The sequence below is a fragment of the Mesocricetus auratus genome, unplaced genomic scaffold, assembly GCF_017639785.1.
Source record: "Mesocricetus auratus isolate SY011 unplaced genomic scaffold, BCM_Maur_2.0 Super-Scaffold_6730, whole genome shotgun sequence".
In the NCBI taxonomy this organism is placed as follows: domain Eukaryota; kingdom Metazoa; phylum Chordata; class Mammalia; order Rodentia; family Cricetidae; genus Mesocricetus; species Mesocricetus auratus.
In genome coordinates, this window is record NW_024429184.1 from 42,089,601 (window position 1) to 42,103,478 (window position 13,878).

Below are 13,878 nucleotides of genomic sequence, written 5' to 3' on the forward strand. Positions count from 1 at the left end.
AGTGAGGGGCTGCTCTCTGAAAGCTCTAGGAGAGGCAGTCGGCTGGACAGTTCTAAATCCAGCTTGCGTTAATCAAACAATCATGGAATTGGTGTTTTTCCTCAGGACTAACAGAAACTGCAGCAAATTAAGAACAAAGAAATTCCCAGCTTCCTCCTTCCATCTTTTTCCTTAACCTGAAAAGAAAAGAAGAAGAAGAAGAAGAAGAAGAAGAAGAAGAAGAAGAAGAAGAAGAAGAAGAAGAAGAAGAAGAAGAAGAAGAAGAAGAAGAAGAAGAAGAAACCTGTTAGGTTTGTGTATTTTTTGCAGTTGTCTCCAGCAGATGGGAATTTCGCGGCCGGGCTCCCGGATTGGTTAGGAAGAGGGCGTGAGCAGAAGTTCACACACTCAGGGCACAGCTTACTACTGCAAACTGCACGGGACGTGTGCGCATGCGCTGCCCGGCACCTGGGTTGTGGGTTATGTCTGGAGAGCGCATGGGCAGACATACTGTACGTCGGTTTGTCCCGACCGACGGGAGGGCAGTGTGGGCGCCATCTTCCTGGGGGCCGCCTGGGGGCTCCGCTGGGTGTGTGGCGGCTGCCGGGCCAGCTCCTGTCTGTGGGGTGTGTGCTCAGTGCCCAGTGCCAAGCACGTCTCCTCGGGGCGCCGGGCGGGATGGGGTGCGAGCCGAAGGACGGGCAGGCGGGGCCGGGAGCGAGCGCGGCCGGTATGGTTAGAGCCTGGCTCGCTCGCTGACCCCGACTCCCTCCCGCCAGCCTCCCTGAGATGGTGTGCGCGCTTCCTGGGATCTTGACAGCGAAGATCTCGGAGCATCGCCTAGGTATTTCTTTTCTTTGCCATGTCCACGCGCTCCGCAGGCCGGTGTCCTCGGGCTGGAGGGGCGCAGAGCGGTTCAGTGAGATGGGAGCCAGTCCCCTTGGGCGAGCCGGGGTGGAGCTTTCGCTCTTGGCACAGCGGAACGCAAAGGCACGCTGGTTGGGCGGCCCTGGTTAATTTGACAGCCTATTTGGGCTCAAACTCTGGCGACAATGTTGGATCCGGCATAGCAAGTTGGCCTGGCAGTAAAAGGAGGAAAGTGATGCTCGGGAGAGCAGACAAAGGCGCTGGGCTGTGAAATCGACGCCTTCCGAGTATTCCCCTTTGATGATGATGGATGACTTGAGAAGTCCATGCCCTGTGGATTCGACTTCACTTAACAGTTCCTGACCCGGGACTGTGGCTCTATGTGGTCATGCATTTTTTTTTGTTTAATTTTAGATATCTGCATTATAAAAGGCAGATTTTATCAGAGACTATTTGTGGACTGGGGTACATTTTCTGCAGGAAAATTTAAGTTTAGAATTTTAATGTTCTTCATAGCTGGGTAAGACCTAGGGACATATAGTAAAACTGTCTCCTTTGCCATGTATGGAAAATGCCTTTATTTGATAGTTAAAATCAAGTGGATCTGAAATTATAGCTCTCAAGTTCAGTCGACCGTTTTTCTATGAATCTTGATTAAAAGGTGCACATGTAAGATCATTTAATTAAGATGGTGATTTAAATGGAAAGATGTCGTGGTAAAATTAGCAAAGTTGTTTAAAATGTGTTATCATTAGATGAATTTTTAGGTATTTCCTAGCAGTTCATTGTGGCCTGACATTAACACCGTCACTATTCACTCTGGCATTCATAACTAAACCAGGGTTAGTGTGTGTTTCGAATTGTGTGCAGTGGCATTCAAAACTAGAACAGGATAATTTGTGTCTTGACTTTGGTACAATCTAATGTGTCAGCAGACTTTGGAGGTTTTAAAGAAATAGTGTATTGTAAGAAATACTTGGAGTCTCTTAGATATGTTCTAGATGTTACTGCCTATTGATAAATGATAACCTTGTTCTACTATGGCAAGGGCAGAGAGGTTTAAGCATTAACTTTTATTTGGCAAACTAGAACAAAGTTTAGGTCTCTTGGATTGGAATTCAATAGTTTTGTGCCTGACACTTAGATAAGGTAGTTTTTAAGTTAGGATGTGTTGTGAGAAGCATTTGGAACTTGGTATCTACATATTTCTGTGAAATGTCTCCAATTGTAGCTGAATTTATGTCCTCAAGGTCCATCCCTTTTGAATTTAAAAAGTTTAAGGTCAGACAAAGTGGTACTTATCATTTGCTTCCCCAAATATTTAGAGTTAAAAATCTGCCAAGTCAGTAGGAATCTTGGAATTTGAATGTTGACAGGTGTTTCAAGGAGTGCCATTGATGGTTTTTGTTGAAGTGTTGGGTGTGGATATTAACTTGTTGAAATTAGGCTTTTTTTTGTACTGCAAACAAATTAATAGTAAACCTCAATTTTAAAATGTAGTGTGTGCCATTGATTTTATTGATTAACCTTTCAAACTTTTATGCACAATGGTGCTTACGTTTAAGGTAACAAAAATTTATCTGTACATTAATATTAAGTATAGTGATTCATTTGGCACATTTTAAAAGTTATCTGGTAAATATTGTTTTTGAAAGTACCACATATAAGTTTTCTTAGTACTAAGTTGAGTTTTTTCCCAGTAATGAATATTGGCAATCCCAATATTCCTAATTAGCTTTTATATTGTTTATTTCTCTATTATTATTGTTTCTGTGATGTAAGTATGTAGGGTAGTTTTTTGAAGTGGCTGTTAACATAATAAAATTCCAAAGTTGATAGTTTTTTGTTTTGTGTGTGTTTGAATTTCAATATTCTACTGTTGTAAGCATATTGGACAAGAATTGACACTGATTTTATTGTAATTTTAGGGATGCTATAGTAGTTCCTTAATTTCATCATAATAGCATTTGTTTCTGTATTTGCCATATGAGGAATCTGTATCCAAATGGTAGCCATTGACTTGGATTTATTGCATAATAATTGATAGTTTTACAGTTTTGATATTTTTATTTACTATACCATTTTGAATTTTTGCTTTGTTTGACTTAGTATTATGTTTTGGGAAGGATGGAGAATGTCAAGGGAGTTGGACATAGGTCTGAACTATATGTTTAGGCCAGCATTAGGTGAAGTGATGGAAGGTCTTTAAAAATATTTGATTTTCAAATTGATGTTTTACTTATAAAACAGATTTTTAAAAAAAGTACAACTTATGTATATCAGCATGTGATAAGCCTAGACTTTACAAAATGATAGAATTCAGTGAGCTTCGGTATATTTTATACACTCAAGTAAGCACCACTACACTCAAAATATCTATTTCCTTCATACCTTTTCATGCTAATAGAGTAGTGTAATTTTTTGCATACATGTTTACTTTTTAGTAACATACTGTCTGCCTGGTGTTATACGTCTTTTTTTTTTTTTGCAGAAGTATAATAATGTTCCCATAATTGTGATGCTTTACATTTTTTTTTTTTTTACTCTGGTAGGTAATTCTGAAATGGATGTCAGGTATTGAGATCAGTTACAGAGTTCAGGGATTAATTATATTTCATTTTCTTTCCACAGTTAAGTTGCTTTTACAGAATTAACAGGTCTCCAAGAAATAAAAGGAAAAGGTAAGACACCAGAGATTAAGGCTTTGCACAGAAATGTGACAAGATCTGATAGATCAGTGCATCTTTGTACTCATTGCTTCTGGTTTTTACGTGGCAGCTGAATATCCTGAGCAGAAATTGTACACTGGCTTTTCTGAATATGTAAACTTTATTGTGGTTAGTAACAGAAAGGTCAGTAGGAGACACATTTCTAAACAGTCTAAAAGTAGTTTGGTCTTGTTGTGAAACAGCATTTGGCAGACTTACAAAGGAAGAGTTGATATTTTGATGCTCCTATTGAATAGGATAGGATAATGTTACTTTAAGGCAGTTGGTTTATTTGTATGTTTAGATAGGAGAAGAGTATATATTTTCTTTAAGAATTAGGTAAAATCAGTTTTTTTTTGTGAACTAGTATCTTGTTTCCATTTATTAATACTGAAGGAAGCAGGAACCAGGTAATTATTAAGTTAGTTTGTGCTAAGGTACTGCAAAAATAAGACTTGCTATTATGTGTACCTTTTTGTCTGCAGGTCATTATTGCTGTGGTTTGAGCTCAGCATGGCTGTAGTCATCCGTTTACTGGGGCTTCCTTTTATTGCGGGGCCTGTGGATATCCGTCACTTCTTCAAGGGATTGACTATTCCTGATGGAGGAGTGCATATAATTGGAGGGAAAGTTGGGGAGGCTTTTATTATTTTTGCAACAGATGAAGATGCGAGACGTGCCATAAGCCGTTCAGGAGGGTTTATTAAGGATTCATCTGTAGAGCTTTTTCTTAGTAGCAAGGCAGAAATGCAGAAGACCATAGAAATGAAAAGAACTGCTCGTGGAGGAAGAGGGCGGCCGGGACCAGGGGCATCAGGGGTTAGCAACCTGTATCATTTTATTGATGCTATGAAGGAAGAGGAGAGTTATTCTGGATATGGCTCTTCAACTAATCAAGATGCTGGGTTTCATACTAATGGTACAGGACTTGATGTAAGGCCAAGAAAGACCAGGCCATCGAAGGCTGAGAACCCTTACTTGTTTCTACGAGGTTTGCCTTACTTAGTAAATGAAGATGATGTACGTGTCTTTTTCTCTGGTTTGTGTGTGGATGGAGTAATTTTCTTAAAACATCATGATGGCCGAAATAATGGTGATGCTGTAGTAAAATTTGCATCATGTATTGATGCTTCAGGAGGTCTTAAATGCCATAGAAGTTTCATGGGGTCAAGATTTATAGAAGTAATGCAGGGCTCAGAACAACAGTGGATTGAATTTGGTGGTAATGCAGCTAAGGGTGGTGACGTTCCTCGTATGAGAGCTGAAGAACATTCTCCTTCAAGAGGTATCAATGATAGACATTTTCGAAAACAGACTCATTCAAAATCTCCTAGAAGAACACGTTCTCGCTCTCCTCTTGGATTTTATCTTCACTTAAAAAATCTGTCCTTAAGCATTGATAAAAGAGATTTAAGAAATTTCTTTAAAGATACTGACCTGACTAATGAACAGATTAAGTTTTTATATAAAGATGAACGAAGAACACGGTATGCCTTTGTAATGTTCAAGAATCTAAAAGACTATAATACTGCCCTGGGTTTGCATAAGACTGTTTTACAATATCGTCCAGTTTTTATTGATCCAATTTCTAGAAAGCAAATGGTGAAATTCATTGAATGCTATGAAAAGAAGAGACCAGGAATGGTAGAGAAAGGAAGGCCTGGACGTGTTTCACAAAAGTTCTTTGAAGAAGGCTGCTCTGGTCAGAAACTGTACATATATATAAGAAACTTTCCATTTGATGTCACAAAAGTTGAAGTGCAGAAGTTCTTTGCAGACTTTGCCCTTGTTGAGGATGACATTTATTTGCTTTATGATGACAAGGGAGTTGGTTTGGGAGAAGCACTGGTGAGATTTAAATCAGAAGAACAGGCCATGAAAGCTGAACGTTTAAACCGCAGAAGATTCTTAGGGACAGAGGTGTTGTTGAGACTTATATCTGAGGTACAAATGCAGGAGTTTGGTGTAAATTTTTCCTTTATGTGCAATGAGAAAACACAAGCCCGTTCCCAATCACACAAGAGAGATGACTGTTCCCGTCTGTTTGACTTAAAAGACTCGCCAGTATGTTCACTAGGCAGGTCTGAAAGCATTGGTTACCAGTCAGAAGACTTAAGGCATCCCCACAGATATTTCCAACAGTCTGACAGAAGCCCTCCAGAAGACTTCCGGCACTCTCCTGAGGACTTCCGACACTCTTCAGAAGACTACAGGCACCCCCGGGAGGAACACATCAGGCGCTCAAGGGAGGAAGACTGGAGAAAGTCTCTAGAGGATTGGAGATGGTCACCAGAAGATGACTTCAGGCACTCTCATGAAAAAGATTTTAGGCAGCTACCAGAGGATGATTTTAGATACCCTTGGGAGGAGGACTTCAGACGGCCACCTCAGGAGCACTTCAGGAGGCCATCCCAGGAGCACTTTAGACGGCCACTCCAGGAACAGTTCCGGCTTTCCCGAGAGGAGTATTTCAGGCATATGTCAGATGAAGACTATAGGCACCCTTCTGATGAGGACTTCAGGACCCAAGAAGATCTGAGATGTCCCATTGATGAGGACTTCAGGCAGCTCTCTGGGGAAGACCTCAGGGAAGTACCAGAGGACGGCCTTAGAGTTCCTGATAGTTTTAGATCTCCTGGTGAGGATTTTTGGACCTCACCTGATTTCAGAGGTCACCGTCCTTTTATGAACTTTGGTCACTTAGAAGGTGGCAAGTTTGATCTTGGAAAGCATAATATGGGATGTGTTCCTGAGGGAAGATTTATGCCTGATCTAAAATTAAGTTGTAGTTCAGGTAGAATAACTCCTGTTAAGATCATGAATCTTCCATTTAAAGCTAATGCTAATGAAATTTTAGATTTTTTCCATGGTTATAAAGTCATACCTGACTCAGTTTCAATACAATATAATGAGCAAGGGTTACCTATAGGAGAAGCCATTATTGCTATGATAAATTATAATGAAGCTATAGCTGCTATTAAAGAACTAAATGGTAGACCAGTTGGTCCCCGCAAAGTTAAGCTCATTTTGCTTTAGAGAGCCTTTCTAAGTCCATAGTTTTCTTCCACAGTATTGTTGCAGTAAAAACATACCTTTCTTAAAAATTTATTTTTAATTATATAATTAAACATTTTCATTTTAATCTGTGAATAGACAAGCTGTGTTATGTAAATCTGGATTTCCTTTGCTTACAAATGGACATTCTTTTTCTCTCTAATTTAAAATTACGTATGCTTGTTTTCTTTGATAGGGGAGTGGAAACAATTTTCCTGAATTCCTTAGTTTCATTGATGTTATGGATAAACCCTCGTCTTGTGAAATGTGGAGTTATGTTTGGGGAAGGTAAATTTATCTTTAATTTTGTTTTCACCATCTTTTTCTCAGACTGTATAAGGAAATGATGGATGACTGACTGACTGTTCAGGTTTGGCACTTTAATTGCTACCTGCCTGCAGAACTCCCTTTTGTTTGAGATATTGTGTTAAGGTCTCCCATTAACTCTAAATAGTTCAGAAAATGAACATACTGTGAACTTGAAATTTACTTATGTGAAAGGCTTAGGAAATTCCCAACATTTGTGTTCATAACTTTGAAAAGTTTTATAAAATAAAATTGCAATTGAAATACTTATTAACTTGTATTTGTATAACAGGAACAAAGATAGAATTGCAGCTGGGTATTGTAAACTTTCTCAACAGTTCTATTAAAACTATATGGTGAGCGGGACCAAATAATGTGTAATAATAATGCACAGGTCTATGATTTCTTCAACATCATTTTATCTTAAGCACTGGGGGCCTAGGGTTTATCCTAACTAGATTGCTAAGATTAACACAAAATATTCAGAAGATAGTAAAATAATTTGTTTAGTGCTAAAGGAGAACTCTGGCTGGGAAAAATATGACAAATGAATATAGTTTCCTAGGAACAAGTTACTGGTGACTCATTTGGTTTTCTTTTAGCTTCAAAATTTTGTATTTATTCACAGACTCATTAAATACAAGATTTCTGAGTGTGAATTTTGACTTTGATACTCAATGTTTATATTTGCTTATACTCAATTAGATTTTCCTTACCCATAATAATAGAAGTAGCTGACAATGAACACATAACTTATTAGGCAGTAAATCCTTTAATATATGATCTCTATTTATTATCTCTATTTCACAAATGAGAAGTGAAATTCAGAGAGTGTAAGCAGTTTGCCTGAAGTAATATTAGGTTATAGAACCAATTTAAACCCCCGTAAGCAGACCTCTGATTATATAATGTTCATAAATATTTTTGCTGTGTCACCTTGTTACATGGTATTTTTAACTTTAGTAAGATTATGATAAAAATATTTTCATGAGCAAATTATATATTTTTGTTTTTAAAGTTGCATTTAAAGTATGATTAAAAAGTATGATATGTAAACATTGTTAGCTAAATTAAAGAGAAAAATGACTTAAGAATTTATAGTTTGTCTTGGTAACATATATATATATATATGTTTCCAATTCAAAGTTCTTCATCTTATCTAATTTGATTTATTATTTTATAGTTTATATTGAAACAAAGTTTTACCTACTTCATCCAGACATTTCCCATACTGAGTAGTCGTGAATAAAATTTTTGGTTGTGAGCCTAGCCTTTAACGGCTGAGCTATCCCTCTAGCCCTAAAAATTTTAATATAGTGTATCATTTAGCTATTGCAGAAGTAGAATACTTTCAGTATCTTGAATTAACATTCAGTGATTTAAAGAAATTAAAGAGAAGACTGCATAAGTTTTTGTTTTAATTAGTTAATAATTAAGTATGCCAGGCGGTGTGGCACACGCCTCTAGTCCCAGCACTCGGGAGGCAGAGGCAGGTGGATCTCTGTGAGCTTGAGACCAAGCTCCAAAACAATACAGAGAAACCCTGTCTCAAAAAAAAAAACCAAAAATTAAGTAGAATAAATTGATAAATTCTGTTGAAAAAAAAACCCACATTCTGAGTCTTAAAACTAATATGCTTTTACAGAATGAAAAATCTGACTATCTTAACCAAGGACAATGAATTATTCCATATTCATTTGATCAGATGTGTCAGACTGTAAATACTTTCCAGATCAATACATAGTGATACAACTAAGATACAGCTTAAAATGAAAGATCATTGAATATGTAATTACTTCTCAAATTGGGCTGGGGGAAGATGGGAGTGGTGGATAAGAAACTAGCTAGTAGACACGTGTGTGTACTAACTATGTATGTACCATGTGTGAGTGCTTTGCATGTACATGTGTGTACCATGTGTCTGTGGAGCTGAGAGGAGCGCTCCTAACTGCTGTGCCATCTCTTTTCCCATGCCTCGATTTTCAAATTACATTCTGTGGCCGTTTTAACTCAGTTATCAGGCTTAGTAAACACTTACTGGTGTGTTTGTATGAGGCTAGAGTTTCATGGTGTCTTGTTTGAACACTTTTAACTTTTCTGTGAGGCAAGGTCTCTCTCTCACTGAACTTGTAGACTGACTGGCCAGCACCCGCTTCCTGTATGTGCCTCCTCAGCTCTTTTAGGCTTTATAGTTGTGCAGTAAACACCTCACTGACTGAGCCATCTCGCTCAACCCCAGGTTCAATATTTATGTAAACTTTATTATAAAAATTTGTTATAGAAAACTTGTTTCGTAAACAGTAGTATGGGAGCTGTTTTTGCACATCTCTTTCTAATACTGCCTTGAGTAAAATGTTGATTTAACTTCAGTTGGCCATGGTAGTAGCTAGTATTTATACAAGTCAGAGTATTTCCCTTGTCTGCCAAGCCTAGGGAGCTGTACACATCAGTTTCAGACACATGAAAGGACAGTTCTACGGTGGCATCATGCTTTGGTCGCCCAGCTTAAGTAATTCCATGGCCAATTTTCTAGCTGTCAGTAGTAGGTACATTGAGAGTGTGTTGGTTCTCTTAACACGACAGACTGTGTTTTGCATTCAAGTTACACTTTTTTCTTTTGGTTGAGAATGTATATAAAATAGGAAAACATATCTAGAAAGGAAACTTAATCCTATAAGATATGTCAAACCATCCTGGAGATGAAAATATTGTTACAAAGCAGTGGCTTTTGATCCTTATTACCTATTAAGATTACCAATGCTTAATTTTTATTAGAGATGCCAAATGATGGGCTATTATTTACCTTGCTGAGGTTTTTTTTTTCTTTTAAAGTTGCGCTGTGAATTGAACCCAGAGCTTCATCATGCACAATATAGGCTAGTGCTAACCCCTAGCCCAGTTTTCACATTCTTAAGTGTAGTTATATCCTAACTGGTAGTCATATAATGGCCTTGTTTTTGCCTCATTGCCCACAAATAGTAAAATGTAGTCTAATATTCCTTTTATTTTTATATACATACATGTATAATACATGTATACAATTTTTTGTTGTTGTTTGAGACAGGGTTTCTCTGTGTAAAAACCCTGACCTGGAACTCACTCTACTGACCAGGCTGGCCTGAAACTCACAGAGATCCACCTGCCTTTGCCTCCTGAGAGCTAGGATTAAAGGTGTGCACCACCACCGCCAGGCATATACAAGTAATCTTAATCTTTTTTTTTAAAGTCTCCTGTAGACCATGCTGGTTCTGAACTCAGCTGAAGCCAAAGATGACCTTTATAATTGATCCCCTGCCTCTGCCTTCTAAAAGTGGGGTAAGCGCTTGTACCCCACACTGAGCTCTTGTTCTTAGAATGTTCTCTGAAGTAGGAACAGCAACTGTAGAGTCACAACTGTTTGCTGTATTAGGCATTACTTGATGAGGCAGTTGCTGCTTGAGAGAAGTTATGATCTACATAACACCAAATTTGCATAGTGACCAAGACTATAAAAATCAAGTAGTAATCTCCCTTCCTTAACTCCCAGGGCTTTAAAGTATTGTGAGAAAAAGTACCAAAGTAATCTTAAAAGTATTCTTAGGGAGTAATACTTTAATTTTTTTGTTTTAAATAATTGCTTTGAGATTCATAAAGGTGTTTTTTTTCTTTTTTACCAAAAGAAAAAGAAATGTCTGTGGATTTAGGAATAAAGTACAAACATGTTTATTGACTGGTGGCCTGATAGAGTGTGTTAGTGGCTCATGGCATTCTATGATGAGAGAGGCACATTTCTAACAAATCACTTGCCCTCCGAGTATCAGTGACTTGCACAAGTAGAGTGAACAGTGCTTTGAGTCAGTTTGTTTTAAACCACAAAGGTTGAACACATCCTTTTAAGTTGTGTATTTATAAAACCCAATGTCAGCATTCCACACCTTTTACTTAGCTACATTTTTGCTGAAGACACTAAATTTACACACCAAATGATGAAACATAAGGTTATGATGAATGTAAAAGAAGCAGTCTTTTTACTTAAGGCATTATGGCATAGAATTATTAAATGACCTCTTATAGTATTCAAAACCCAAAGTTTTAACCTAAAAGGAACTGAAAGGAATTATTCAATCCTTTTGTTATCTGATTCCTTTTGCATCTTTAATACACACACACACACACACACACACACACACACTGCATTAAATCTGAAATGCTTTGAAATACATATCCTTTGTTTGTTTAATAGAACATATACAGAAAAATAAGCTACCAAAATAGGATGTTGAAAGACTAGTATGAGCCCGGCAGTGGTGGTGCACGCCTTTAATCCCAGCACTCGGGTGGCAGAGACAGGAGGATCTCTGAGTTCCAGGACAGCCTGGTCTACAGAATGAGTGTCAGGACAGCCAGGGCTCTTATACAGAGAAACTCTGTCTTGAGAAGAACAACAAAAGACTGGTATGGAACATTAAAAAAACTTGTCTTTTCTTTTGGTGAGCATAATTGCCTTTACCTCCCCCCACCACCCCTTTCCATAGTAGTATTTCATTTTGAAGTTTAACCTGTTGAGTGAGTGTGTATAAAGTGATCATGGATTTCACTTAACATGAAAACGGAAATGTGGAGTTTTCTTAAAATTAGTTTTCATCTTCTGTCACATCTAACTCTTCATCATCTTCATCTTCTACTTGTTGGTCTTTTCTTGTTCGGCTGGTGCCTATCTGTTAACAACCCATGGAAAAATTAAAACATGATTTTACATGCTTGGCATCTTTTTACATGTCCTTATAGAAAAGGGAATACAGAACAAATATTTCAGAAAATGACTAAGTTCCCTGTGAATTTTAAGGTTGAAGTCTCCGTATCAGTATGTATGAGGTTAACGACATTTGACTCTAGTAGATACTTCAGTAACAAAGTACCATCACTGTGTATTGTAAATGTTAAAGTAAGTTAAACAACCCTTGCAGTATTTATAGAATGAGAATGGCACAACCAGGTATGTCAATTAGACAGCAATACTGACAATAGACGTAACATTGAGTGAGTTGAGAAACAACTGGCTGTACATCTTATTCTCCCTTAGCTATCTTACTGAAACCTCTCTGAGGGTGATCTGTGCCACCCAGGAGCACTGTGCAGTGTCTGCACACCCGAGGTGGTCACATTGTAGATATGTACTGCTACTGACAGATGTTACATACAGGCAGTATTTCTACCCAATGCCCAGATACCTGATCTCAAGTTAGTAAGGCTAAGAATTAAAATTACCCTAGTATACAAGATTTAGTTTTAAATAGAACTTCATATGGAATATAAAGACAATTTATCAAATACATGTGTCAAGTCTAAACTAACAGAAATGTAATTTGACTTGGGGGAAGCAGAAACAATGCACAGAATCCAATGACAGGAAGTCATTGGATTTTACTTAAAATCGTATTTTGAGATTGTTTTATCCAGTTTTATAATTCTGAGGCAATATCAGATTTTGGCATATTACAGTTACGGTTTTGACTGTTGATCTAAAAGAGCTATGGGTCTGGGTTCATGAATTATGCTTAGAAAAGCCACTTTTAGGTATATTTTACAATTTGTACATGTTGATACTAGACACAGCAAATCTACATTAGCACCGGTCTGTCTTTCCCATCTGTTTTTTCACTGTTCTGCCTCAGAGAGTAAGTAGAATGTGATGTACAACCTTTTTATCATGTTCAGAAGAAGAACTATGGCCAGAGAGAATGCATTGTATGAGGTCACATGATAAGGGAAGCCTTTTTAGTTAGTACTCAGCAGTTCCAAAGGCAACAACTCAAATTACTTTAGTATTTTTTAGCTCACCTGTCCAGTTCCAGATGTGCACTTAGTTGACACTGATCTCTGAAGAGGTGACTTTGAATTTGCTCTTACAATATCTAAACGAGATGGATAATCTGGTAGATACAGAGAATTTCGGAAAACCTATTGCAATGTAAAACAACATTATAAAGTAGATGTAAAATGAACATCTAGATAACCAACTTAAATTTTATTTTCCAGTTTAAGTTTAGATAAGAAACGAGGTTGCTTCACAAGTCAGTTCCAGGTCCCTCTCCCATTCCCTCCCCTCCTCCTGTGACCTCTCCCCAACCCCCCCCCCCCCCGTTATCCCCTCATTCCCCCAGGGAGGGTGAGGCCCTCCATGGGGGTGTCCATAGTCTGTCATTTCATATAGGGCAGGGCCTAGACCCTTCCCCAAGAGTTCAGGGTGAGAGTGCACCTCACATTGTTCTATGGGAGTCCAAAGTCCATGTGTATACTTGGGATGGGTACTGATCTGCTGCCCAAGGCTCAATAGATTCCCTAGGCCTCCTCACTGACACCCAGATTCAGGGGGTCTTGATCAGTCCCATGCTGGATTCCCAGGCTGATGCCTGGGATTCAAGAGTTAACCTTTGTCTGGTCAGCTGTTTCTGTGGGTTAAACCAGCCCAGTCTTAATCCCTTTGATCATCAGTCCTCCCTCTCTGTTACTGGCTTTCTTGAGTTCAGCTCATTACACTCTTAAATTTGAGTTATTGTAAGCTTAAGAGGAAAAATTACAAATCTAGTCAAATTGGAAAAAGGTAAAAACATTCTACTAGGATCATGCAAGTTCATAACAGATGTTCAGTAATCATGTGACTGAGGTAAGTGCAAACAAGTGTGGCACACATTTACCTTTGGTTCTTTTTGCTTTGCCTACATTCACTGCAGGAGTGTCACTGTGCACGGTTTACATTGGAGTCACCCTAACCCTAACATCATTAGAATCTGAACTTGTCAGTACTCTCAAATGTTGTCAGTGTTTCTCAAGCCTTCATCTCTTATGCCTATTTCTAGCATAGATGAAGAGTCAAAATCAGTGTGAATTTCAAAACCTTCCAAACTCTTTATTCCACCTTTTTTTTTTTAAAAAAAAAATCAAATGTTATCCTAATAACATGGAGTGTAGATGAAGGAAATGT

General features: G+C 38.1%; 2 protein-coding genes across 6 annotated transcripts in view; one reads left to right on the forward strand and one right to left on the reverse strand.

Moving 5' to 3' along the window:
* On the forward strand, positions 1-7,184 carry Rbm12b (RNA binding motif protein 12B). Of its 3 annotated transcripts, none has more exons than XM_013110475.3 (3): positions 1-290; positions 3,478-3,527; positions 4,040-7,184. In XM_013110475.3, the coding sequence occupies exon 3, from the start codon at positions 4,068-4,070 to the stop codon at positions 6,588-6,590; it is 2,523 nt and encodes an 840-aa protein (XP_012965929.1). In that variant the 5' UTR covers positions 1-290; positions 3,478-3,527; positions 4,040-4,067; the 3' UTR covers positions 6,591-7,184. The 3 variants fall into 3 exon arrangements, with proteins under 3 accessions (XP_012965929.1, XP_005066248.1, XP_021080520.1); XM_005066191.4 differs by lacking the exon at positions 1-290 and adding an exon at positions 688-823; XM_021224861.2 differs by lacking the exon at positions 1-290 and having other exon boundaries at positions 986-3,527.
* Positions 7,185-10,600: 3,416 nt separating this feature from the next.
* Positions 10,601-13,878, reverse strand: part of Cibar1 (CBY1 interacting BAR domain containing 1) — a 30,029-nt gene continuing 26,751 nt past the window's right edge. For all 3 annotated transcript variants that reach the window (XM_005066190.3, XM_013110471.3, XM_013110470.3), the window contains 2 exons: positions 12,735-12,854; positions 10,601-11,611 (listed from right to left, as the gene is read on the reverse strand). In XM_005066190.3, the coding sequence (XP_005066247.2) occupies positions 11,528-11,611; positions 12,735-12,854 (204 nt within the window). In that variant the 3' untranslated portion in view covers positions 10,601-11,527. The remainder of the gene's footprint in view (positions 11,612-12,734; positions 12,855-13,878) is intronic.